Source organism: Ochotona princeps, chromosome 28, assembly GCF_030435755.1.
Source record: "Ochotona princeps isolate mOchPri1 chromosome 28, mOchPri1.hap1, whole genome shotgun sequence".
In the NCBI taxonomy this organism is placed as follows: Eukaryota; Metazoa; Chordata; class Mammalia; order Lagomorpha; family Ochotonidae; genus Ochotona; species Ochotona princeps.
In genome coordinates, this window is record NC_080859.1 from 172,015 (window position 1) to 199,885 (window position 27,871).

The following is a 27,871-nucleotide window of genomic DNA, read 5'->3' on the forward strand; positions in this document are numbered from 1 at the left end:
AAGCAGTTGGCATCAAAGGACTGAGAACAAATACGCACGTGTCGTGCCGTCTCACCTGCAGGGTTTCCTGATCCACTTATCCTGACTCGGATGAGCTTCCTGCATGGGAAGCTGATATCCTCATCACCAGGACACTGCTATGTACCACTCACCTTCATTCCTTCTGGGAACTCCGGTGGATCTCACAGGCATTCCGCTCAGCAAAGTAGTATCTACACAAGGAACTCTTGGAGACTGTCCACCTTCAAAGCACAGGGTTAGAGACAGAGTCTGTTCCCAAGCACCCAGGGGCTTCTCACAAAGGCAGTAATTCCTCAAAGAGATACAAGATTGGGTTCTCCAAGCACAGAAGGAGATCAGGCTACCCAACTGGAAGCCGACTGCCACAAAGTCATCAAGTGACCAGAAAGGTGTGCCTGGAAAGTCCATTTTGGAGAAGCCTGAAGGAGAAGAGACAAGGAAACCGTGGAGGCCAAGTTACATAGTGAGTGTTTGTGACACATACAGGATGTCCATTACATTGAAGAGAAACTAACACCAATCAGTCTTCAAACATGAGCGGTGCCAGGGACTGAAAGCGCCTCTGCAAGGAACCAGACTACCAAGAACGGGAAGCTTGTAAATTCCAGGACTCTGGCTAGTGGATTCCATTTTATTTTATAGCATCAGAGAATTAACATCTGCTAGCAGAATACAAAAATTAAACAGTAATCTATTTAAAACTCCTAGAATGGGGAATGTGGTTTAAAAAAGGGGAATTTAGAAATAAGTTGAAAAACATGTTTGAAAAAAAACCTCTAATTAGGACAGTTGTAGCATACATAAGCATATGTTTATTTCACATTCCCAAAGAAGACTCTGATTTTGCTTTCCAGGAAAAATATAAAAAATATATAGGTATTCATATCATCACATTCTGGAAGGCAAATTTTCAAATTTAAACATATATTTAATTTACAATAACTAAAACACTTTAAAAATAGCAGCAACATTGGCTTTTAAATATGCACAATATTATACTAGATCACTCAAATCACATGTTTTGGTGGCTCTTTATTATTAATATCTAGTACCCACACACAATTTACAGATGCCAAGAGCCTGGCCTAATCTCTAGATAGCTTAGGAATCTAGAATCAATAAATAGCACATAAACAACATTCACAGCACACAGGAGGCAAAATATGTTCCCCATCAGAGAAGGAACCATACCCAGAGATGTCAGGAAGAATCAAGTCTGAAGGCAGCAGGAGGGAACCTGCAGATTCCAGGCAAGAGCTCCCTGGAATGCTTGACCACATATGCCCAGGGACCACAGAAGTAAGAAATATGTGCTCAACAGGTTGATCCTCCACCTGCCAGCGGCAGGATCCCATATGGGTGCTGGTTAATGTTCCTGCTGCTCTACTTCCCATCCAGCTCCCTGCCTGGGAAAGCAGTGGATGATGGTCCAAGTCCTTGGAGCCCTGCATTCACATAGGAGACTCGGAACAAGCTCCCATTTGAATCAGCTCTGGCTATGGCAGCCATCTGGGAACAGAAGACCTCTCTATCACTCCTTCTCTTTCTGTAAAAAACTGCCTTTCAAATAAAAATAAATAAATCATTTTTTTTAAAAAAGGTGATTGCCATCACGACATTGTGGAACCTGAAGCCAAGGTGGGTCCTTCCCAAGCTATTCTTTCCCCACTCACACAGCCCAATTCCCATGATTGATGGGCAAGGCAAAGTAAAATTTGGCTTTGGCATTGAGAACCTGGATGATCCCTGAGCTCTCTGAGGTCATGGTGTCTCTCCAAACAGTCTCATGGGCAGGAAAAGTCCAGCGGACTAAAGACAGATGGAGTGTGGATCCCTGCACAAACTGTTGTGGAGTGGTTGGTTTACAGGATGAACACCAACTACAAAAGCTCTCTGAGTGGTCCCCAGAGACCGGTGGAGGGGTAGCCAGGGTCTCCCTTATACCACCCACTCACCATGACCTGGGTGTCGCTCCTGTGTAGCTTCTGAGCAGCCACTGAGGGGCCAGCTACGACTCTGGCTCAGCTCAGAGAGACCACAGGGAAAATCAAGTGCTAGGACAAGCAGCCACCAGCAAGCTCCTCTGACCCAGCTTGCCCACTCCGTTCACACCAAATCCAGGTGGTACTCTGCATGATCCAGCAGACCAGATGCCCAGCTCTTCCCCTCAGGTCTCACTGCAGTGATGTGCAGGTGGGATTCCCTTTTGTAACTGATGTTTTTGAAGACAAAGTAATCCACTCTCTCTGTTGTTCTTCTAGCTTTTCTGCCAAACACTTGGTCAAGACAGGGTCTACCTTAGAGTCAAATTTATTCGCAAACCAATGCCCATCTTTCATAAGCCACCTTAATTCCGCAGCTCCGTAAATACACACACTTCGAAGGTGAGATCCAGTACAGCTAGGGTATAAATAGCCCTCATAGTAGTTCCATTTGACAAGGCGGGTCTTACTCTGTAGGTCAGTCACATCAGGAGCTGACCTGGAAATCTCTCCAGGCACTCCTGGAACGCGGATCAAGGTTGCCCAGAAGTGCTCATCAGGCGAGTAGGTGTCTTGAGACCAGGCAAAGAAGTCTTTCACCAGGGAGCTGTTGGAGACATAGTTAACAAAGGCATGACTGAGCACAAAGTAGGCACTGCCAACAAAGATTTCAATGCCGTGTGGGGGCGCCCCTTTGGAGGATTTTGTCCTCACTGGCACCTGTGCTGCGTTGTAAGGCACTTGCCTGAGCTCATGGTGGTACATGAATCTCTCAGTCTTGCTGCTGGGGGGTTTGATTGTCTCCAACATGTTTGCTCCGTTGAGCTTCTTCAACTCTGACACCAACTCAAAGTTTGACTTCAGGGGAAAATCCTGCCCACACAGATTGATAACGTATTTCCACTGTACAGAAGACTTCAGCAGGTCTGACAAGCAATTCAGATCTGCCTGGAGCCTGGAAACGTGTGCATACTGCACAGCCTCCAGCTTGGAGGCAATGAAGACATTGGAGAAGCACTTTGCTAGGTTGTTCATAGCAACTTTGAAGGTGACCGGGGACTTGAGGTCGTAATGGATGCAGTAAACATTGTGCGGGGTGTAAATGGCCCGGAGCAGCCTTTCCACCATGATTGCATCTTTGTGGACAACTAGTGAATAGGCAATCGGGAAGTGCCTCTCCTCCCTCGACACAGGCCTGGGGTCATACTGCCTGAGAGCCTGGTAAATGTCGCAGTCACGGGTCATGGCCATGACGTCCTCATCCTCAAGGTCGATGATGTGTCTCTTTCGGATTTCCAGGCTTTTGCCGATCTCCAGGGGCTCCTGTTCAAAGACAGCTGAGCAGTTAACTTCATCCCTGTCTGCATCTTTAAGGTGGGTGTACCTGTGCCTCACAAAGGGCGAGGTGCTCAAAGTGAACTCCACAAGGTATAGGTCTCGGGGTGGGAAGAGGAGTCTCCTCACGTCCAGCAGCTTCACCAGGGACAGCAGCCACAGGGTCAGGAACACAAAGAAGATCTGCTGCTGCAGGGTATACTTGAGACAACATCTGAAAATCTTCATTCTGCAAGAGGACAGAGGAGTGCCAGGATTAACAAAGGGCACCAAGCACCAGGAGAAAACCAGTTGAGTTTTCCCTGAGTCCACGAGTGATGTCCACCTGCTCAAAGATGGAGACAGTCAGGTTCATGCCCTTGGAAGACTCCAGAGAGGGAAATGGAGAAGGTGGAATGGTGAGATCCCATGCTGTTCTGTGTTAACCCAGCTTTGGGAGCTGTTGTGTGCCAAGCAGAATGGAAGACAGACTCCTAGAACATAAATGCAGTCACCAGCTGGTATTTGTGGAGGACAGTCCAGGCCAAAGACATCCCTACAAAAAGGGCAGAATATGTGCACCAAGTCTATACAGTCCTTGCTGGGCTACTTGCACCACCACCATTTGCATGGATTCAATACTTGGTGCTGGGCAAATTCAAGCTGTGCTTTTTAGAACTTTCTGGAAAAGTATTTTTCAAATACTCTCATCCACAGACGGTTGGATATGTAGATGCAGAAGTTGCAGACATGAAGGGCCAGCTGTGTGATGTCAGAGGAGGGATCGCTCCAGTTTGGGCAGATGTACAGCACACTGCACATCCTCAAGAGGTCCCCCTGCTGCCCAGGGGCACACATGTTCTGACCCCATGTTCAGGTTCCAATAAGCCTGCGGTCTGCTTAGACGGGAGCCCAGTGAATGCCATGTTCAGGAACAAGAGCAGCAGAGGACTCCAAGCAGCTATGTTGGACACAACAGGCTAAGCCGTGCCAATTACAGAAGCTGAGCAAACTAAACACACACTTTCCTTCACTTCTGTTTTGTTAGTATCCATTTCCTCGCAAGGATCAACAGTTTAGCTCCTAACACACAAAGGGCTCTATAGCAGTTGAGAACCATCCCATTGCTGCAGCTTCATCCTGGCCTTGTGCGTTGAGTTCAGCTGTCTACAGCTTCACGACAGTCAGCATGTGTCTGGGCCTTTAGCCTAAACTCATGGCACGGGGCAGAAGCTGACATAGCTAGCATGGCTCTGAGGCAAGTGACAGTTGGCCACCCTCAGGTTTCAAGCTTAGGTCATGAGTGAGGACCTCATCATATACCAAGCCAGAAACCAGCAGAGTGTCCAGTTTAGTTTCAGACTCATGGAGCTGAACAACTGTAGGACATGCTCACAGGGAGGAAGATTCCGGGACATGAACATGGAGCCGGGACTCAGAGAGCAACAAGGGTGTGTATGAGGAGCGTAAGGTCAGGAGCATGGGGCAGCCCCTGTGGAGGGGGATACTGGCCACCTAAGCCAGACTCTGCGGTGCAGTCTGTGGTCATGAAGGAACAAGTCCAGAAGCCTGAGCCTATAGGCAAATTCAGTGCTACAGCAAAATAAGTCATAGGGAAGCCAACCCCAGTTCATGGGAAGGAGCTTACACAAACACTCAACTAGAGTGAGTCTTAGGGCAGTGAGGTAAGCCATTCCCTGCCAATGCTCTTGGAAAAGCAGTGGAACATGGTTCAAGTGTTTGAGACCCTGCTGTTTATGTGGGAGACCCAGACGGAGCTCCTGGCTCCTGGCTTTGGTTCAGTCCAGTTCCAGCTGTCATGGCCATTCGGGAAGTGAACCAGCAGACAGGACATCTCGTTCTGTGTCTCTCCCTCTTCTCTCTCTGTAACTGTGTTTTAGATAAATGAATCTTTTTAAAAACTAGTCTTGCCCAAATAAAATGTTTGCTTTTCTTTTCTTTGTCAGGCAAGGACTGTCTAATCAACTCAGTTAACTCTTCCCCGGTGCAATGAAAAGACCTGGAATTTCCAGAGGCTTCTCAAGTCTCCCAGAGTTGTCATGTTCATTTAATAGCCATCTTCACACTAACACAGAAAGGCCAGCCTCCATCCCCATTACACACTTCCAGGGCCTCCTCAGGTCAGCTTGGGACCAGGAGGTCACAAGAAGGGAAAGGAGCCCAGAGGTGTCCTCCGGGAACTGGCTTGGGCTCCTGGACTTGAAGTTCCCAGGACAGGGACATTGCTCAGTTCAGAATGAAGAAGCAGGGCCAGACCCTGGCTCTTGGCCTACCTGGTTTGGAGTGCAGCTTGGCTAAGTGAGCAGAGCCTGTTTTATCCCTATAAAGCAGCAGTCAGTGCTACCCACCCCAAGTGCAGATAAACCCCTTGCCTTGGTTACCAAGGCCAAAAAGGCCTGGAACTGCAGGACAGGGGAAACAGAGGAGGTGCAACGCCCTTGGGTGTGTGTGTGAGTCTCTGACGAACCCCAAAGGGGCTGTGGCTTCTCCCTAGCTGGGGCGAACACCAGGGCCAGGCCATGCACCAAGGGAGAGGGGCTCAGAGGAGACCAGAGTTTAGAGACTGGGCTGGGTGTTTCAGAAAGCTGGACCCAGCTCCCACCTGCAGTGGGGAGAAGTGGACAGTGTGGGTACAGCTACTGCAGCCCAGAGGCCACGGGGCTGGTGACTGGGAAGGGGCTCCTGGTGTGGGCAGCTATGCTGGCCATGGGCTCTGAGGACAGCAGCCTGGAAACACTGAACCTGAGGGCGTGGGTGGGCACTGTGCTGCCAGGAAATGGTATTTCCTTTCCCTGCGAGCGGAGTTCATGTCCATGTGCAGTGACCAGTGCAGGTAATAGACAAAAGATGAAAATGACAGCAAGCTTGGGTGAAAAAAAGTCTGCAATAACCCAAGCAAACTGTTCCCTCACTGAGGTCCCAGCCAGGACACTGCTTGAAGTTTCTTTCCAACCACATCCTTTTCCCAAGTTGCCTGGAATCACCAAAGCCAGCAGGTGATGGGAGCACCAGGCAAGGCCTTCTTTTTTCTAACACTTTGAAAGGCAAAGTGACAGAGAGAGGGACAGATTCCAATCATTGCTTCACTCCCCACGTGCCTACAACAACTGGGGCTGGGTCAGGCTGAAGGCAGGAGCCCCAGGTAGCGGGAGGCTCATGTCCACAGCCTTCCCAGCAGCAGCCAGGACCTCGGCTTCATTGCCATTTGGGCTGTAGGTGTGCCCAGTGGCCACTTACCCACTGTGCCGCATGCCTGCCCAACAACCAACTTCTCTTTAGGCAGAAGACGGGAGCAGGGAGAAGTGCAGACATAGTTTTCTGGGGAAATAGTGGGGGAGGATGGTGATCTCTGTCTGCACTCCTCCCAGTGGCTCCCATGGGTGCCAGGGCTGGGAGAGAAGCTTCAAGATGCCATGGAGGCTCTGGCCAAACCCTGGGCCAAGGTCTCAGGCTTGTATGGAGAATGAGGCTCCTCCCACTGTGGCCCACCCTGCTGGGCTCTACTCTCAGGTTTTTCCATGCTCAAGATGATCTCGTACAATGTGAAGAAAGATCCACCCTTGGCTCTGCTGACCCAGGGACTCTTGCAATGGGTAAGCAAGAACGGAGTGAGCAGTGTGGTCTAGTGATAAGTATCCAGCAAGGGACAGGGGCTGCAGTTCAGGGAGGCCTAACCAGCGCCTGGACCCAGACAGGTCTCTCTGTGTGCCGTTCAGCGAGCTCCTGTGTGCCAGGTGCTGTGGCAGTCCCGTTCAGCGAGCTCCTGTGTGCCAGGTGCTGTGGCATAGCCAGGAGCACAACTGCCTGCTGAGTGTTGACTGTGGCTCCCTGCTCATCCTCACCCCTATCTTCTTCTCCAGCTGCCCTCCAAATGTTACCAGATCCAGGGCTTGTCTGTTCTCACTGGATGCCGACACACACTGAGCTGTGATGGCACTGTGCCACGCTGCTCCATGTCTGTGTCACATAGGGGCACAGTGATGTAACCAGCAGCAACCACGAAGCAGGCAACACCATCATCTCCACCCAAGCAAGGCCCCCAAACTCTGCCAGAGCCCAGAGTCCTGCTTGCTCAGATATACTCTAAATCCTCCATGTGACACTGCACCACAGGATACAAGAAAACCCGTGCTACTTTTACAGCAGTTCTGCTCCTCGACCAGCAGGCCCTATGCCTCAAGCTTCAGTCCTGGGTCCTCCTTCCTGTCCAGTGGACCCAGCCCTTCACTGGGAGAAGCAGCCTGTGCTGAGTCAGGCTCCATGCTTGCAATGGGAGGCGGGGCCAGGAGCAAAAGGAGTGATGAATAAATTTTCTAGGAGTGGCTAGTAGCAGCCTGCCCCAAGGGAGCTGCCAGTTATTCTGGTTCAAGCACGGCCACTGATTACTCATCCTCTTTCCCTAGTGGCCTGAGATACAAGATGGCTCTGGGAGAATTATTAACTACTTCAGCAAAGTTTTCAACTGGAGAATATTCCCTCCAACAGTTTTTACCTTGTATTGTTACAGCTTAGCTTGGAAATGGAAAAGGGGCGTTCATTGATTTAGAAAGTTCAAGATTTTGTTCTTTCCCTACCAAGGAGAATCATTACCTAGAACAGCAATGCACAGAGACAAGATGCCACACACACTCTCCTCACACGGCCAGTGAATTCCCTCCTGGCTAGGATAATGTGTAATAGCAGAACATGATTACGGCTCCTGGGGCTGCGCAGCTCACCCCCTGGGACAGCTCACACTGCTGCTGTGTCCTCACAAGCAGGCCAACCAGCTCCCCTGCCCCTGCCAGCTCCCAGACCCTATTCACCAGGGCTCTGTCCCCCGCCATTCCCACCTCTCAACACTAACACATTGTCGCTTGCACAGACAAATTCTGGGAACATATGCGGACCACAGAGAGGCAACTTCATGCTTTGGTTCCCACCAGGCAGTGGATGGGAGAGGCCCATCATGCTGGTGTCCAGTCCACCCTGGGTCCACTCCCATCCCCATTAAGGCTGCCTGAGCATGTCATTGGAGGTCAAGCAACAGCTCTTGCCCAAGGTTCAGCACTGACACTGGTTCTCCCCACATTATCTTATTTACCCATTGCACTCAGCACCTCTGTGACATAGGTAGCTATATTTATTCCTGTTTTTAAACAGAAAAAAAAAGAAAAAAGAGTCACAGAAGAGGAGTAATCCCCAGAGGCCACACAAGGAATCCTGATGCAGGTGACAGCCCATTCTGAGGTCACACTGTTAAGCGCAAGGCAGACCATCCTCTCCCACAGCAAACACACCTCGATTCCAGCAGCTCCTTTCACTCCAGGATCCGCTCTGCTCCTAGCCAGCTCAGGCGTTGCCTGCATATGAAGCCACTTCCTCATGGGCCCATCCCAACTCCATTCTCTGTGCTGCAGCCCCAATGATTTATAAACACTAAACTCAGAGCCTTTACCTAGGACTTCCATGGCAAGGACGGTTTCTTTGGAGAACCAGGAGTTGACACAGTTTGAGTTCATTCTAATTCTGTGAGATCTGTATGTATCATTCCCTTCATTCCGACACTACTTGTTTCCACTGCTGGACAACAGAGTTGTTCCCAAGTTTCAGAACTTCCTAGACACGCACCTGTCTTGGGGCTTGAGAGGTGGGAAGATGGTTGTTTTTTGTACCAGGATGTTCAGTATCTTTCAAAAGTGACAGCTAATGAATTTTTTGAGGGACCTGTGGCTTAACAGGTTAATCCTCAGCCTGCAGCCATACCCATGACTACACACTCAACGCAGCGGCCCCATGGGCTGTGCATGGGCTTCTGCCACCCAGATCACACAGCACAGCCCAAGCAGCTGCAGCACGCCTTGTCCAAGGGATGCTGCTGAGAAAGATGCCACAGGCGGCTGTATTCCCTCTAGGCAGTGGGCTCCAGGTCACAAGCATGAGTCCACAGATGCCATCCTCTTATAGTGAAGGATGGCTCTACACGCATGGCTGCGAGTGCAGAGCCCAGACAAGTCACTGGGCATTGCAGTACTCGGACACCATTTCCCCAGGGTGACTGTCCCATGTAGCCTCATGGTGGCGACTATGCAAGGCCCATGGAGCCACTCAGTCACATGACACCGGAGTGCACTATGCAGCTTGCTGCCAAGCCATGAAAATAACAGTCTGTACTCTTGGACACACAGGGGCTACACTATGTCAGCAGCTACATTCTGGGGCACACGTCAGCAGCCTACACTCGGGGGCACATGAAACCGCTGGGATGAGCCAGGCTGGAGCAGGGAACCAGGATCTCCGCCCAGGAAACACATATGGGTGGAGGGACTCAGTATCTGAACCATTACCACGGCTTCCCAGTACAGGCAGGAGCCATTACATGACATGGGAAGTGGGGATGCTACTGGAGTTAGAGGGTGGGAAGTATGGATGCTAATCCCCAGGCAAAGTGCCCACTCCTGCATAGCAGCAATATAGGCACAAACTTAGGGATCAGTGGCATCTACTCAGATGCAGGTCTGGAGTGTCCACCAGAAATGACATGTACCTTGATCACACTGCCCGTGTATGGACAGAACACACAGTTTTGAGCCATGAGGAGGGAATGTTTGTTATCTTCAGCGGACCCCACTGCCAGGTTGTGATGTTGACAAGCACCAACTGCCACATGACAGAGCCAGGCAGGGGACATCGAGACACAGGCCCAGTCACCTTCCTGCACTCACCCATGGCTCCTCTTTACTGAGACAGTCACAAATGTGTACATATTCTGTAACCTCTAATTTAAAAATAAACTTGTTCATTGAGAGACAGAGGAACTCCCGCTGTTGGTCCACTCCCCAAATACCCTGAATAGGCACAGCTGGGGCCATAGCCAGGAATCAGGATCTCATCCAGGCCACCCACGTGGGTGAGAGACTGGCTGTGTGAGTCATCTCTGCCACCTCCCCAGGTCTGACGGAGAGGGGTCTGGAGTGAAGAACCAGAGCTGGGTCCTAAACCCTCGCGCTCCCATGCAAAAAATAGCCCCCCAAAATGGGTCTTTTAGAAAGTTCTTCCAGCTTCCACACTAGGGGACTGCCAACAAGACTCCAGATAAGGCCCAGGGGATTTGGCCTGCAGGTATAAGAGGGACAGGTCTGCAGGTAGGTGTGAGAGGGACTGGTCTGCAGGTGTGAGGAGGACAAACCCACAGGTGTGAGAGGGTTTCGGCCTGCATGAAGGTGTGAGGGGAACCGGCCAACAGGTGTGAAGGGATCGGCCCACAGGTGTAAGGGTTTTGGCCTTCATGAAGGTGTGAGGGGAACCAGCCAACAGGTGTGAGGGGGACCGGCCTGCAGGTGTGAGGGGGATCGGCCCACAGATGTGAGGGGGATCGGCCCACAGGTGTAGGGGAACCGGCCAACAGGTGTGAGGGGGACCAGCCTGCAGGTGTGAGGGGGATCAGCCCACAGATGTGAGGGGGATCGGCCCACAGGTGTGAGGGGAACCGGCCAACAGGTGTGAGGGGGACCGGCCTGCAGGTGTGAGGGGGATCAGCCCACAGATGTGAGGGGGATCGGCCCACAGGTATGAGGGGGACCAGCCCACAGGTGTGAGGGGCACCGGCCTGCAGGTGTATTGCATGTGTGAGCACCTCTGTTCTTCTTCCATGTGTGAGCACCTCTGTTCTGCAGGTGTGAGGGGGGGGACCGGCCTGCAGGTGTGAGGGGGACCAGCCCGCAGGTGTGAGGAGGACCAGCCCACAGGTGTGAGGGGGATTGGCCCACAGGTGTGGGGGGATCATTCCACAGGTGTGAGGGGGATCGGCCCACATGTGTGAGGGGAACCGGCCAACAGGTGTGAGGGGGACCAGCCTGCAGGTGTGTTGCATGTGTGAGCACCTCTGTTCTGCTTCCACTCCAGAGGACCGCTATCCACTCTCTCTTTCCCCCACCTACCCTGGTAGTATGCTGGCTGGAGACCAAGCAGCCACCTCTGGACCAAAAGAGGCCTGGGGACTTCAACCCCATATCCTGTAGCCACTGGACACTCACTCCCGGTGCTTGTTATGCAAGAAAAGAAGAACAGTTTAACAACATGTACTTTGAAAAGGACAGCCCTTAACACACAGCCAACCAGAAGACTACATTTAAAGCAGACTGATGTGTCTAACCTATATCACTGTGTTATCTATATATAGCCAAGTGCAAAAATGCATGTCTCAGATCAGCTGAGTATCTCATCCGCCTCCAGGTGGAGGCAGCGAGAGGCTCTAGTTGAGTATCTTCAGGGAAGCAGTCCCCAAGGATCGCAGACTAACTGTGACATTGGTGAGACCAGGCAGTGATCACCAAACCCCAGTCAAACACCATTCAGCTTCCGGCTGACCTCTGGGCAGGGGCAGGGATGGACTTGGTCTCCAAAAGCCCGTTTGTGAATGGATGACCTTCCTGTGACTATATAACACAGCGCAGGATCTAAGAGTGACTCAACACAGAAACTTAGAGTGACTCAGCATGGAACCCTGGAGTGACTCAGCACATAACCCAAGGCTGACTTAACACGGGACCTTAGGTGACTCAGCATGGGGCACCAGATGACTCAGCACAGAACAACAGAGTTACTAACTCAGTAGGGGATCTGGGATGACACAGTCAGTGGCTTTGCATCCAGGGCCTGAGTCTGCTGCTAATATGATGTCATGGTTCCTGCCTCACCGTCAGTGAGGGAGGAACCAGGATCAGACTGTGCAGCTGCTGGGATGAGGGACCTCACTCCACCCAGGCACATTCAAGCAGAGAAAGGAGCAGATGCACCGTGGGCAGAGGGTTGGGGTCACTGATCTGGCACTGGGTGCACTCAGGGACTGCCTCATGACCTCTGGGCTCCAGCCTCCTGCACACCCTCAGGCAGCAATGGTGTCTCTAGTAATTTGGTTCCTATAGTCTACATGGACCACCTGGCTTATATTCTCAGCTTCAGCCCTGGCAGGCGCAGCTATAGCAGCATTCGGAGAGTAAACCAGCAAAAGGTCGTCCCTCTTCTGTCCTCCCCCACAGAAAACTGCTTTAAGACAGAAAAGACTCCTCTCTTCAGGCCAAACCCTCTCCCTCACTGTGTCTGCACCGTTGTGCTTACCCAGTCATCTGTCACGAGCACTGGCTGTGCCAACAGGGCTGTGCAAGGGTCAGCCCTGAGAACTCTGAGACTTTATCCTTTTGCGTCCCATCTCTACCCCTTTAGTACATTACATTCTTACTTGCTAGACCTGCAGTGAGAAGTAAACAGGTTTAAGGGAGCCAGTACACATTTAAGAAACACTAGTTCTCTTGTCTCTTTCGAGCAGTCAGGAGCATCTGGAGATGGCTCAGCATCAGGACTTTGCTCTCAGGCTGCGACTTCACCACCCTCCCTCTCACCATCTTCTCTGCAGACCCTCATTTCTGCTGGTAGCCTCGCCCACACGGCTGCCAGCAACCCCACTGTCTCCACTGCATCCTACAAGTGCTTTTCAAGTTCCAGGCTTTGCCACTTCAACCGTGTCCACCTCGGGTTCCTCTTGACCCTCTCCTAATCCAAGTGCTTCTATTTCCTCTGGCTCTGCCTGAGAGGACAGCATCATCTCCACAAACCACCACTGCCATCCTCTGTCCCAGGTCTCTCCCCCTTCATACCCAGGCCACGCCAGAGCCATTTCTTAGGTTCACAGCCATCTGCTCTTCCATCACTTTTCCTTTAATACTCCAAATGCAAACACTGCAGCAACACAGGCAGCCGGTGAAGGAAGAGAAGGAACCGGCAAGCACAGGCACTATGTCAGGCGCTGTGCTTCACAACCCAAAGCACAACTCCGTTGCAGTCCAGGGGAGTTGCCGGGAACTTGTGGTCAATCCGGAGAGATGCCAGGGCTCACAGACTGCAAGGAGGCTGGCTCACCTCTACCCCTAGCCCAGCCAAGGAGCCTGTGCCTTGGGGGCAACCTCACACACATTCTCCTCAAATAGACTAGGAGAGAAAATGAGGAGACTGACAAGATATGGCTGGAGAAGGAAAAGCAGTGAAAGAGCTTGCCAGATGCCACCCAGTGTGAAGTGGCCAGGAATGCACGTCACAGCTCCTGACCTCTGAGTTTCAGGCACTTGAAAAACAGCAGGCATGGGGCCAGCGGCCAGGCTGTGGCAGAGTGGGTACAGCTGGCATCCCATATGGGTGTCCCAGCTGCTCCATGTCTGACCAAGCTCCCTGTTAATGCCCCCTGGGAAGAGCAGCTGAGAATGGCTCAAGTGCTCAGATCCTACTACCCACATGGGAGATGTGGAGGGCCTGATCCAGCCCTGGCTGATGGGGTCATGTGGAGAATGAACCAGCAGATGGAAGACCTCCCTTTCTGTAGCTCTTTCAAATGAATAATTAAAAAAGAAGAAGAAGAAAGAAAGGAAAATAAGCAGACACATGGTCACTCTGACATCCTGCTACTTCTTAGCACATGACGATCGCCTTCCCATCAAGCAAGAAGTCACGGCCCTTACAGAACATCTCTAAGTTTTACACAATCCCCTGTTCTTCTGGTCACTTCCCTGCTGCACTAACCTGGCCCCGTGTCACACTTTCCTGTCCACCACCCGACCCGTCCACTCGAATGCACATCCCTGGGCCCACCTCTTCTGATGAGGCTGTCAACACAGCACGCTCATCTGCTGACCTTGCTGTGTGCGCTGCCCGTTCAGGCCCAGCAGCGTGAAGGGATGACGGTGCTTCCCTCACCAGGGAGATGAGCTTGAGATAACAGAGACTTTTATCAGCAGCAGGCATGGCTGTGGCCTCCTGCCAGGATGTGGGGAGCAGAACACAAGAGACGTGATAGCGTCTCAGAGAAGGAAAGCATGCATGCATTTATTGAGATCTTGAAGTTTGATTCAAGAATGGAATTTCCACGTAGGGAGGTGAGGTGGATGCCTGGCTGCTTGGGCCTCCAGGTCCTTTTTCGTGCCAGAAGCGTTTCTTGCTGTAAAGTTGTTCTGTTTCTCGCCTCCTACAGCTCTGATATTTTAGTACATTTGTGTTTTCTTTCTTTCTTCTTTTTTTTTGATCTTCCACTGGTTGGTTCACTCTCCAAATGACTGCAACAGCTCAGGCTATTGCCGTCAAAGCCAGGAATAACATTTTATTTATTTTTAAAAAAGATTTATTAATTTTTATTGCAAAGTCAGATATATAGAGAGGAAGAGAGACAGAGTGGAAGATCTTCGGTTTGCTGATTCGCTCCCCAAATGACCACAATGGCTGGAGCTGAGCCAATCCGAAGCCAGGAGCCAGGAACTTCTTCCAGGTCTCCCATGAGGGTGCAGGGTTCCAAGGTTCTGGGCCGTCCTCCACTACTTTCCCAGGCCACAAGCAGGGAGCTGGATGGGAAGTGGGGCTGCCGGGATTAGAACCAGTGCCCATATGAGATCCGGGCATGTTCAAGGTGAGCACTTCAGCCGTTAGGCCACCATGCCAGGCCCACATTTGTGTTTTCTAATTGTACTTTTTCGAGACTCATGCACATGAAAGTGAACCAGCAGAAGGAAGATCTCTCTTTCTCCCTCTCCTCTCTTTCTCGCTCCCTACCTCAGCCTTCTACATAGAAAAAATAAGTCCGTGTTTTCAAAATGATGCAACATGAGTCTCCTGGTCACATCCAAACTTCGGCACAAAACTCCTAAGTTCTGAAGTTTGGGAGAAAGACACTGCAAGACATGGTCTTCGCTTCTTATAGCCTGACATTTCTGAACAAGCAAGCTGAAGCTCAGCCTTATACTTCCTACAAAACACACATCAGCAGCAAACGCCCCCATGCTGAAGACTTACATGGTCCAGGGACAGGAGGTCACCACTTGTACTACCACACCGTGCCACAGCCGGCTGTGGTGGGAGCAGGAAGTGAGCAGGACAGATCTGCTGGGAGCCAGGCGACAGCAGAGGCAGATCGCACGGAGTCCAAGAAGTGAGCTATACTGGTTCCTCAGAGAGAATGTGGGGGACAGGAGAAATCTCAGGGAACAGCAGGGTGGTCTGGACAAGCTACAGCAAACCAAAACGCAAAGCAGAATAACCAAGCCCAACCCAAGACCACTGTGGTCATGGACAGCCACAGGTGGCCAAGCTGGGGGGGCCCCAGCAAGCAGGGCTCACTCTCCAGACCCAGGGGTCAAGAGGGAGCCCAGGCCACTTTGCACCGCAGGAAGCCCGCGAGCTGACCACAGGACTGGGGGCAGCAGGTCCATGTGGTGAGGGGTGCAGGGAGCACTGGGTGGCAGTGGGGCAGGTGGTGTCCAGTTCTTCACACCACTGCCCCATCCTAAGCTGAGACAGGATGACAGGCTGGCTGGATCCTTAAGGAGCACAAATCCTGGCGTGCATGCTGGGTCCAGACCTACGAGGTGAAGAACCTGGATGTTTTCTGCCTTTTGTGATTCTGCCTTAATGGCTTGATTATCTGGGGATTTCAAAATCCGGCACAACAGGGGTATTTCAGACCAAGCTCTCCGTGGATCACAGGGCCCCAAGGGCCCCAGCTCCTCCACTCAATGCTTCCTGTTCAGCCTCACAAAATCCACTTTTCCCACCTTTGCCTCCTTTGGTCATCTACTCTTCCCATCCCCTGTCACCTGCAGGAGACAAGCTTGGTGATTCAGGAGGATGTGGCCTAGTCTCATCAAAGGCCGTCTGGCTTCCCACATGGAAAATTGCGACTGCTGAATCCGGCCTTGACCTTTCTGGCCCACACTGACCCTGCCCAGGTAAGAAACAAATTTAGCTCTCCTACAGTGCCAGCCTTCACAAACCCACCAGGAAAAACCACCAGCACATGGGAATACCTATAAAAGAACACGCAAATTAAGTTTTAAAAAACTGCACACCTCTAAATTGCTGAGACGTCTCCGCGTGCCCTGTTGTGTTACACTCCCACCCTTCATTACAGTTCACCCAGCACGTGCAGCAGGGGTAAGGTGCTCCGACGACTTGGTGGTTAGGTATCCTGACTTCATTAAAAAAAAAACAAAAACCTTTTTAGCTTGAAAGAAGAGAAACAGAGTAGCACACAGAGGGAATTTTCCTTCTACTGCTAAGTCTTCAAAAAGCCCAGGCCCAAGTCACCAGCTAGAAATTCCATCAGGGGCCCCAGCTCCTAGGCCATGCCTGTTGCCTTCCCGGACTCATGAAGTGGAGGCTGGGTCTCCCAGCAGCCTGGACTCAGGTGTGTTAGCGTCCCCAGACCTTACTAACTTTGCTGTCTTTTGTCTCTATGACTGAGCAGTAGCTCTCAAAAAGCTGCTCGGAGGCCACTACATGGACTCTTTCTATATTTCCTTGCTTCCATAGACAGTACCTTACCCGCTCAGCTCTGGTCTAGGCTCCTCAGAGTCCTCTGGAGCCTGCATTCCACCCATTCCCCAAAGACATCCCTTTTCACTCCACTAAAGCAGGTCCTGATCCTGGGGGAGGGGCCGAGCAGGAATAGCACTCTGTCCCCAGCGATCCTCGGAGGGCCTCCTGGGGCAGTCAGTCAGCTGGGTCCGCAGCCTCCTCCAACCCTACCCTAGAGCAGCACTTCACCGGATCCTGCCGGCACAGCTCCCTCCTCAGGGCCGGCACGCCGGGGCGACTCCCACCAGAGACCCGCGGGGCTCCAAAGCCCGGCGTTCCGCCACCCCCCTCCTCGGCCCCTACGGGACGGGTTCTCACCGCCATCCCGCACCATCAGCAAGCACCCCGCTCCCAGCTGGCTCTGACCTCAGCCTAAGAAAGTGGGGCACCCTGCTCCAGACGCCAGATGCGGGGAAGGTACCCGGGCCAGCGGGGACCCCCACCTTCTCGCCGTCTGCAGGGCACCGCAGCAGGCGTCTCCCGGAGCGCAAAGTTCGCACGCAGGACGTCCCCCGCCCCACTCCCCCGTCTCCCAGCACACGCGGAACCAGGCCGCGCTCAGCTTCTGGCACTCCAGCCCCTTCTCCGGGAGGGAAGAGGCTCCAAAGTTGCAAAGTGAAAGTCGCTAGCAAGAGTGTGGGGGCATAGCGGCCGCCCGGCGTGCAAACCAGCCCGTCCGGGCCATCCGGATTCACGAAGAGGGGCGTCCCCGCGCGGGGGTCCCGTGGCCTCAGAGCCCACGGGCGGGCCGCCCACGCGCCGCGCGGTGCCGGTGCACTGTCCCGGTCCCTCGACGCGGCCCCCGTGACGCGGAGAACGGAGGAGCTGCCGCACGGAGCTGCGGGTCGCGCCGGGGTCCCACCGCCGCGCGTGGAGCAGCAGCTTCGCAGACCGCTGGGGCGCACTTACCTCGGCCTGCAGGGGTCACCCAAAGGTGCCCAGGCGCGGCTGCACTCCTGGCCCGGGAGGAACGCGGTGCGGAGGGGCGAGTGGGAGGCGCCGGCGGCCTGAGGCGCAGGGAACCCTGCCTCTCAGCGGAACCTCCTCGTCACGCTCCACGGGGTACGAGGACGGCTGTAGCGCGAGGGTGGCCTCCGGTCCCTCGCACCCACGCTTCACGAGCCTCCGGCCTCAGATCCGGGGACTCGGCTGGTCTCGAACACCCTGGTCCGCTGTGCGTCTCTCCAAGACAGGACCAGGGAGCAGGTGCCCAGCGTCGCGTGGGACCTGCACCCTTCACCCACAGAGCCAACGCAGGGAGAACCTTTTCAACAACCGCCTTGCAGACTCACCGGAGCCGTGCCCTGGCTGCCTCCTCCCAGGGGCACTCTTCTTTCCGGAACCTCCATCAGGGCTCTGCGCCTGGCCTCCGTGGCTTCGCTCCCCCTGTGCCGAGGCCGCGTTTGGTTCAGTGCACTGGCGCTATGCATCAGTCTCTCGACCCCATAGGGAAGCTGCTGTTTCCCCTCAAGGAAAATGCAAAAAGAGGGAGCCAACCAGCCGGCCCGCAGTCAGCACTGGGCGGGCTGCCTCTGGGCCTGAACTTACAGGAGCTGGCCCTACTCAGCCATGCCTCAGGGCAGGAAATTCGCAGTTAGTCAAGCCAGTGACCTGGGGAAATCCAATCTGCCCTCTTGCCCAATCTGCCGTTTTGACTCAACATATCCAAAGTGGATGTCCACTCACAGGCTGTCCTGTCCCTGACTGCAGTAGAAGTTTGCAAACTCCACCTGCTTCTGCCTCAGACCTCACCCCTACTTGCTGACTCCCCTCTGTCCCCCAGGTCTTCCATTCCAGATTGCACCTCTGTCTTGGCCAAGCATGCCCCTCCTAGGACTGCAGCAAGTAATGATCAAAGGGAAGGACTTGCAAAAGGCTTTCACTTCCTCGGTTTAAGGACCCTGAAGCCAGACATCAAAGCCGTTGGGGCTGTGGTCTCCGCCAAGGGACCCCTTCCACATTCCTACTTCCTAGGTGACAGGGCTATCTTGTCATCTGCCTTGTTCCCAAATGTCCCTCTCCTTTAAGGCCCACCTTAGTCCAGAACAATCTCGTCCCTTACCCCTGCAAGGACCCTACTTCCAAATAGGATGACATTCACAGCAGGACATGAACGAAGGTAAACCATTCAGCCCAGCGCATTGTTCAATTGTTTACCACCTTTGAAAGCAGGCTGTGAGGATACAGAGGGTAAGCTGTCATTCCTGCCCCCAGAAGAACCCTGTGAGAGAGGGGGCAACACAGTCAGAGCCCGCAGAGACCGTGCAGGCTGAAAGCCCATGGGCTGTGCTGACAAGCCTCCATCACAGGTCCCACAGGGCAGGACGGGGCCATGCAGGCACAGATAACAGGAGGTTGGGTTGGCACGAAATCGGTGGCTGAGAGCAAGGGCCAGGGACCCTGCTGGTGGCAAGTAACTAGAGAAACACAGAAAAGTAACCATGTAAAGCAAGGTGCTGGCTGTCTTGGCCCTGGACATGGATATTTGGCTTCTAAAGTGAAAGGGGGCCACACCTCCAACCTTAGGGCTCTCTGGCTTGGATGTCTTTGAAGTCACTGGAATCTTGGTGCCCGACTCCTCCACATTTTGTCTGAGGGCATTTTCTCCATCCACTTCCATCAGTCACTACCTTTACACAAATAGAAATGTTAGACTCGAGTGGGCAGGGGCCAGGGGCCCTCGCCCCTCAACAAACGGAGCCCTCCGGCAGACACGAGACAGGAGACCAAGAGATGCAATCACGCATGAGGCAAGGTTTATTTCACACGGGCTCGTGGGCGCTCCCACTCGTTCAAGTAAGGAGTCGCCCCGAGCCGCACAAGCTGGGTCTTTTTATAAGATATGGGAAGCAAAAAGCGGGGTTACAGAAGCAGATGCATAGTTACAGGGATCCCATTGGCACCTTTAGGTCACACAAGGCTATGATTGGTACAAAAGCTGCCCCTGCTTAAAGCAGTCTTCAAGAATGGCTCAGTGTCTGAGAAATGGAAACTTATCTCTCTTGTAAAATAAAAACTTGGGAAACTGAAACTTACTGTTCCAAGCTCTTGGAAAGCACCCAACGGCTCCTAGCTCTCTATCTTGCAAGGTCTTCTGCCTCTCCTTATCTCATAAGGTCTTCTGCCTGCAGGCATCCTATTGACCCTTTTTCTGCTGGAGCTAAATTTGGGCTCCACATTCCCCCCTTTTCTTTTGGGCATGAGGCAAATCATTGACTCAAGTTGCTTCTTGTTCTGGTCTGAGGGCTTGATACTGGTTTGTTAGTATAGAAATCTGGATCACTGACAATCTTTTTCTCATGAATCGTATTAGTCTATTGATGATATATGGCCCAATGGTTAGGAGCAAAAACAAAATGATGAGTGGTCCCAGTAGCGAAGAGATTAAGGTAGTCAGCCAGGGTGAGCGGTTAAACACTCCTTCAAATCAGCCCTGTTGGGCCTCAAATTCTGTCTTTGGTCCAGTCTTTCTCTCAGTTTATTTAATGTCTCAGTAACTATGCCTGTCTGATCTGTATAAAAACAACACTTTTCCTTTAGGGCAGTGCACAATCTTTCTTTTTGAGGAGTGGTTTGCTTACGTGACTTGCCAGGTGTCCTGTTGGGTGTCACGTAGACTGTCAGGCCTGGAGTTTATACAGTCTTTAGCCAAGTCATTAGGGCAGAATCACAAAAAGCAGAGAACATTTAGGTTCTTTATTTTTCATTTTAGTAGTTAATTAAATATCTGATTTAATAACACTTATTAATACAATTAACAAGGTACAAGCATCATTGAAAATACTAATATTTAAGAATCTTTTAGTGTTAAGATGTTATATGTGTACAACACAGTTCTGTCAGGAACCGGAGACCTTAATTGTTAACTGTTTAGGGAAAGGGGACGTTGTCATCCGCTCTTGACTATTTCCTGTTGAGAATGGGCGCAGTAGAGTAACAGCAATAGTGGGGGGGCCTATCTAACGGTTCCTGATAGAAGGCAGAAGTCATCAGGTGCTCGATGCACAGCCTGGCACATGAAAATCTTTTTCTTGTTGAAATCTAGATAACAAAACATAACATTAGTTTTAATACTTGAGCTCCAGAGCTTAGATGTAAGAGAATTGTTAGGTTTTAACCTTTGTTTTACTAAATTATGAAACTCTTTTTGAGCTGTATAAATAGTTGACCTAGATTAATTAGAAGGCACAGTAACAATGTAAGGATTAGCATGTAGTATCTGGATATAAGCCCGCTACAGGACAGGTAAATGCAAGCTGACTTTTTGGAAATTATTGCATAGGTAATGTCTACCACAGTTATCAGAGGAAGGTAGAGTTTACCTCTAATTAAGCCTGGAATGCATGGCAGAACTCTGGTGGGGCCTCTCTTAGGTTGTGAAATCACTGTAGTACTAATGAGGGGCACAAACCCACATTACTCTACTAAACAAGGGCCGAGGCGACCTTTATTTTAGCTTTCATGTTAAGTGGAGTCTAAAAAGGCTTTTTTAGATTCACAAATCACTACTTAAAAGAATCTATGAATATTAATAATGTATCTTTTTAGTGTAACTCTGAAGATAGAGGTCCTGCATGGGAAGTCAGTACACAGTGACTCTAATGAGTTTAACAAATTAACACTCTTATGTGTGACATCAGTGATCACCTGAGGCTCCTGACACACAATGCTTAGGCTGTGGAAGCTTCTTCAATCCACAACACTCCCAGGATTTTTTAGACAAGGCCATATACAAAGTGGAAGTTCTCTCCTCTATTGAGAGAAGAGCACAACCATCTTTGATGGCTGCTTCTTTGCACTGGGGTGTGGACCACTGAGGTTTTTCACGGAGGGACAGTCTTCGCAGCAGTGTCCTGGCTTTCTACACCTGATATGCTTGTTCTCATGCTGGCTCTTCTGTCAGACCAGAATGCCTTTGGGTTGATTCTGAGGCCACTGAGTGTTACTCAAGATTGTCAGTCTATGAGTCTGCTGTAAGAACCGTTTCCTATGTTGGAGCATTTTTAACACTACCTGACATCTAAATTATCATTGAACACTTTTATATATATATACAGCCATGCATTTTACCACTTAGTTTATGGGGATCTGGCATTCTATGACGTTTTGAAACTGTGCCTTTAGCAGTAAGTCTATTTGAATGCATGCAGAACTATATAGTTGAACAAACTTTGTAGATTCTGAGAAAACAGGAACAGACATAATTCTCCAAGAACTTAATTATGCATCCATATATTATTTTCAAAAGGATTCAGCTTAACAATTTTATTTATGAACATTTTCATTTATAAGCCAATTAAAATAGACTTCATAGTTTTCCACATAAACGTGCACATGCATATCAGATAACACACATTATAAAACAAAACAGCTTTTATAACAGTTACTTGAGAATTCTCTTAAGTGTTTTAAAGTGATCAATTATTTAGAATTACATCTTGCTCTTAGTAATCTGAATAAACCATAGTTTTAATGGATACAATAGGTCTGTCACAACTTAGAAAAATACAGTAGCCACAATTAGAATTATAAAACACTGATTAGGTAGAGACACCTATGTTTTATTTAGCCCTGTGAAATTATCTGTAGGATTTTACACATGCTTGTACTTTTTAGGCCTAGGAGCCTAACCATTATGACTAATAACAATATGAGAGAACTTGAAATTTAACATAATCTCACATTTTATAATATTTTGCATATAATCCAAATATTCAAACCAAGTTATTACTTTTACTAAAAGAAAGATAGAGACTTTGACACACATTCTTTTGACTTTCAGACCTCTAGGGCTCATTTGGAAATTCCAAAACACAAGAGTTAAACCTGTTAAATATACCAAGAGGTCTTAAAGGATCTAATTAGAGATTTCTCATTATTATCAAGTAATATTTAGTCAAGCTGATTTAAGCAGTACCAGATCAATTTTTTTACTTATAAAGTAATTATGTAGATATTTTAAATTAAATACATATCAGAAAATATTCTTGAAAACACTGTTCTTTTTAAGTTATGCAAACTTAACAAAGACAATATAGAGAACTCAAAAGTTACCTAACTGGAAGGCAAAATGTATATTTCCTTAGTCAATCACCAAAAGGAAACTACAACATTAAAGACAGAAATTAATGCATAAAATCATCTCACAACTTCACCAATTAAACAGACTACCTAGGAAATGTTGTAAATAGTATTTAGAGACTATGATTAATTATATTGCATACAAATCATATAAGATGTATCCTTCTCACATTCTTTACGGCTTCTCTATTCTTTCTTCAGCAAACTTTATTCTGCAAATGTTTTATTTTTTTTTCCAAAAAAACCTCTTCTTTATAACATTTTTCATCAAGAACACATTTGTATCTAATATCAATATATCTTAGATATTAGTGTTAAAAGTTTAAACAATACTGTCATAGTATCTCAAAAATTATAGCCAATTATATAAAATTTACAAGACTCACATTTCAACTTTTCCAACTTCCCAACTCTTTTTTAACGTGCTTAAACCTTTAAGTATTTTGTCCCAGCTCTTTTTTTTTTTTTTTGTAGCCATTCTGTAGGACAAAAAAAATTTTACAAGCTATGCTTTTTCTTTAACAAAAGTACCCTCTTTTTATAACCTTCTTACTAAGAACACATTCTCAGATTCACAACCAGCTTTCATCTGGCAATTCTCTGGATCTATATTTTGAAACATTTAAAACTCTAAACTAAAACATTTTCTAAACAAAAACAGGTTAACCTTTAAATACAATTGCTTTAGGCAATCTTTAATTATTTTTCATATATAACCAACTCATGAACACATTTTAAAACCCAAACCCGCTTCAGAACTAGAAGCGGTTACCTCCTTTTAGTTGATTTGGGAACTTTTTTCTTTTTAAATGAAGGCAGAGACAAGGTCAAAGTTCTAAAGTCCCAATTTCTTTAAAGGCCAGGCTCCAAGCATGCCCCTTCTTTTTTCTTGGGCTGATTGGCCTGGACTATCTTCTTATCTTCTGTTTTACTGAAGTCAAGGGCACTGAAGAACTTATGACAAGAACTTTTGACTTTTGTTTTGATTCTGTTGCTCTAAAAAAGGTTAAATACTTAGAAGATTATGTACGATATAGACAACTTTATTACACATTCTTTAAAAACTCCTTGTTTTCTTGTAAGGCAAAATTTTAAAAACAGTACTTTTTCATAAATAAGAACACAGATAACTTATAACCTGAATTAATTTTGTGATCAAAAACATTTTGACCAATGGACATAAACATCAATACACATTCTTTGTAACCATGTAAATATCCATTACTGTATAGAACATATGAAGCAACCAACTTTGCATAATTTCATAACATTGTGAGAATATAATCCAGATTGTTTCAAATAAGAACTGAATTATCCAAATTTTGTCTCTTTCTTTGAGAGTTCCATGGATCCTATGGAATTCCCAAAGTCAGGAGAACTGAGCATGCTGACAAGTAGGTCAGATCTGATCTGAGTTACAACACTAGAAGCCAGTGCTAACTTTTAAGACCAAAAAGTAGCAAAGAACATTGTAAAACCCTGAGAGTTTATTACCGAAATCACTTGCCATAATATAAAAACTCTGATAAGGCACATGAACCCATTAGTAATATCAGTAAAATACACCACAAAAGGCACATAGGATTCTACAGTCCTAGTCAGAGGCAGAGACCACCCCAGAAAAGGAACCAAAATCTCTCAGACTAGAAAGAGTTAAATTAACTGAAGAGTTTGCTCCCGCCCAGGTCTTGCTGCCTAGAAGCCACACCTTGGCCAACCAGCAGCACTCTGAAGCTGTGGGAGCCTTCCCAGGTATCTAATTCAAGCCTAAAATAAAAACAGGGCTACAAAACAAGGACACACAGTACACATCCAATTTAGGCCCGCAAATATACAAATTTTTACAGCAAATTAATTTTCACTTGGACCGGTCTACTTTACACACTTTCCCACACATTTACCACTCCTCCAGATCCGGATCCTTAACCTGTAAAATAATGGGTAGATTAAAAGTTCCCTCTCGCGGCCATCCGACATCGAATGATGGCCATTCAGCCGCGCAAAGGGTCATTTATTTCTTCTTTTTCACATCCACGGAGGGGCTGTGGCTCCGGTCACGGACCTCACTCCAGTGATCTAGGGAGAGGCTCAGGGGAGTTGTGACCTTTTGGCCCATTTTAATACATACACACTACTTGTTTATCAAACTTCACACACTACAGGCAACATACACAAGTCTTTTTCACACACACACACACAGCGCGCTTACTCACACAGCACCAGCGCCTCCACAGAACACACGGGGAGTTCAACCAAACTCCACCCCTGGACAACAAATGCACCCAAAAACAACCACAACAAGGAAGAAAGAAAAGGAAAAAAAAGATGTGGCCACCACACCAAGCCCGGAGGCTTCCACACGAAGCCCAAAGGCTTCCACTCCCACAGGGCGTCCCCAGGGGCGGGGAGGGAGAAGTCCGAGTTCGTCAACTCCTTCTCCAGTCTCCCCCACACGCCTCATTAGAGGCCACACGGCCACCACACGAAGCTCGAAGGCTTCCACACGAAGCTCGAAGGCTTCCACTCCCACGGGGCACCCCCCGGGGTGGGGAGAGAGAAGTCTGAGTCCGTCAACTCCTTCTCAAGTCTCCCCCACACGCCTCATCAGAGGCCACACGGATCCGTCAGGAAAACACCAAAGACCAAGTCTCTCAATATCACAAAGAGATCACCAAAATTACAAAGAGATCTCCAAAAACCAAGTCTCACAATATCACAAAAAAAAAGATCTCCAAAAACTAAGTCTCACAATATCACAGAGATCTCCAAAAACCAAGTCTCACGATATCACAAAGAGAAACAACAATAAGAGACAACAGAAAGCGATTGAATGCAGTCACAGCCTTACCTCCTGTTGGCCAGCTGTTCGTGGGTGCGGCAGAGGGTCCCCAAATCTCGGTGGGACCTCCAAATGTTAGACCCGAGTGGACAGGGGCCAGGGGCCCTCGCCCCTCAACAAACGGAGCCCTCCGGCAGATACGAGACAGGAGACCAAGAGATGCAATCACGCATGAGGCAAGGTTTATTTCACACGGGCTCGTGGGCGCTCCCGCTCGTTCAAGTAAGGAGTCGCCCCGAGCCGCACAAGCTGGGTCTTTTTATAAGATATGGGAAGCAAAAAGCGGGGTTACAGAAGCAGATGCATAGTTACAGGGATCCCATTGGCACCTTTAGGTCACACAAGGCTATGATTGGTACAAAAGCTGCCCCTGCTTAAAGCAGTCTTCAAGAATGGCTCAGTGTCTGAGAAATGGAAACTTATCTCTCTTGTAAAATAAAAACTTGGGAAACTGAAACTTACTGTTCCAAGCTCTTGGAAAGCACCCAACGGCTCCTAGCTCTCTATCTTGCAAGGTCTTCTGCCTCTCCTTATCTCATAAGGTCTTCTGCCTGCAGGCATCCTATTGACCCTTTTTCTGCTGGAGCTAAATTTGGGCTCTACAGAAACACCTTTGGTTTCCTTCCACTTCGTGGCAGCTACCAGGTAGGATAGTGATGACGATGTTGGGGGTTGGCACCCCAAGACCACTGTTCCCTTCGGGCCTCACCTCCACCTTTGGGAAACAACCCAGGCTCAACTGCGTGCTAGAAGTTCAGGGTGTCCGTGAACACCCCCAACACCAGCTGCTTTACCAACAGCACAGCCACACACACCTGGGTTGTGCCTTCTGTAAGAGTCCCAAGCCTGGGAACTATCTGAACAGGAGAACTGAAGGCAGGTACTGGAAACCTGGTCTCTGTATCAGCATGTGAGGAGGTGCCCCTCCTCCCAGGTGACAAAGTCACAAGGGCAGGGACCCTGGTGTGGATTAATGGTGATTCTACAAGGCCTCATAGCTTTGTATCAGTACTTCCTTGTTGTTGTACCATATGAGGACACAGCAAGAGAGTGCTCCCCTGAAGCACCCCCCTCAATCTTGGACTTGTAGAATTGTAGCCAACTGTCTGCGGCAGCAGAAAATTAACCATGACCATAAAGGACTTTAGAGGATGCTGAGGTCAGCTGTTTAGATATGTTCTTACATGGTTTCTCAGGTAGGTTAAGCTGGTCATTTAATGATACTAGCATCCCACACTGGGCACTGGTTGGAGTTCTGGCTACTCCACTTCCTTTCATTTATTTATTTATTTATTTATTTTAATTTGAAGGATAGATTTACAGAGACGAGTGACAGAGAGATCTACCATTCATGATTCACTCCCGAAATGGCTGCAATGGAGATAAGCTATAAGAAGCAAAGCAGTAATGCCAGAAGGTAAAACAGCATTAACTAGGTGGATTGCCTGTATTTGAGAAAGCAACACCAGGAGGTCACATATTTATATGAGGAGAGGCTTCAAAGAAAAAGGAAAAAAAATGATGAGCATGGGTTGGAGGGCAGGCTGGGGAAGCAGTGCAAGTCAGTGTAGGAGTCAGGGCGGCATTCGTTTGCCAGTCATTGCTATACCAGAGCATCACAAAAACTGGATGGCTTCAACCAACAGAACACTGGGACTGGTGCTGGTTGAACTGTCCCTTGGGATACCGCCATCCCATATCTGAGTGCTAGGATCGAATCCCACCTCTGCTTCTTCCAAAGCAGCATTACTGCTAATGTGTCTAGGAAAGCTAATGGCCCTGGGTCCCCGCCATTCACAAGGGAAACTTGGCTTGAGAGGTAGGCTCCTGTCTTAGGCCTGTTGGGAGACCTCTATTTCTGTGTATCTGCCTTTCAAATTAAAGCAAAAGGAGTAAATTTAAAATGTTAAGAATAAATGCTGCACATAAATAAATAAAACCTTGGATAGGCAAAGCATCTAGCAAAAACCTGCAACTGCTCAGTCCCTCAGAGATCCAACGAAGGCTAAGGCAGCTCTGTCCAGCCCTGGCTGGAGTGACCCTCGTGTCGTCTGGTTGGGGCAGGACGCAGGATGCTGACAATAAATGAACATCAGGAACTTGATCACGGAAATGAAAACTTAGAATTGCAAGATGTTTCACACAATAAACTTGGAATGCATGACTTTTGCAAACTAAGATAAAAAAAAGCCTTTTAGAGTTTTCTTTTGAAAATATTTAGGTTTACTTTAAAAGATTTGTT

The 27,871-nt window shown here is 49.1% G+C and overlaps 2 protein-coding genes across 7 annotated transcripts in view; both read right to left on the reverse strand.

The window, feature by feature from the left end:
- LOC101529612 (zinc finger protein 717) overlaps positions 1-17,759 on the reverse strand; it is a 35,835-nt gene extending 18,076 nt beyond the window's left edge. The window contains exon 1 of the mRNA XM_058656387.1: positions 17,619-17,759. The gene's annotated coding sequence lies outside the window, so the exon portion shown is untranslated. The remainder of the gene's footprint in view (positions 1-17,618) is intronic.
- On the reverse strand, positions 633-27,705 carry GCNT4 (glucosaminyl (N-acetyl) transferase 4). 6 transcript variants are annotated; one of them, XM_058656392.1, is made up of 3 exons: positions 13,959-14,226; positions 11,258-11,361; positions 633-3,567 (listed from the first exon to the last, which is right to left on the reverse strand). In XM_058656392.1, exon 3 carries the CDS (start codon positions 3,564-3,566, stop codon positions 2,196-2,198), a length of 1,371 nt encoding a protein of 456 aa, XP_058512375.1. In that variant the 5' UTR covers position 3,567; positions 11,258-11,361; positions 13,959-14,226; the 3' UTR covers positions 633-2,195. The 6 variants fall into 6 exon arrangements, with proteins under 6 accessions (XP_058512375.1, XP_058512376.1, XP_058512372.1 ...); XM_058656393.1 differs by lacking the exons at positions 11,258-11,361; positions 13,959-14,226 and adding an exon at positions 27,570-27,705; XM_058656389.1 differs by lacking the exons at positions 11,258-11,361; positions 13,959-14,226 and adding an exon at positions 17,619-17,758.
- Between the last annotated feature and the right edge of the window lie 166 nt (positions 27,706-27,871).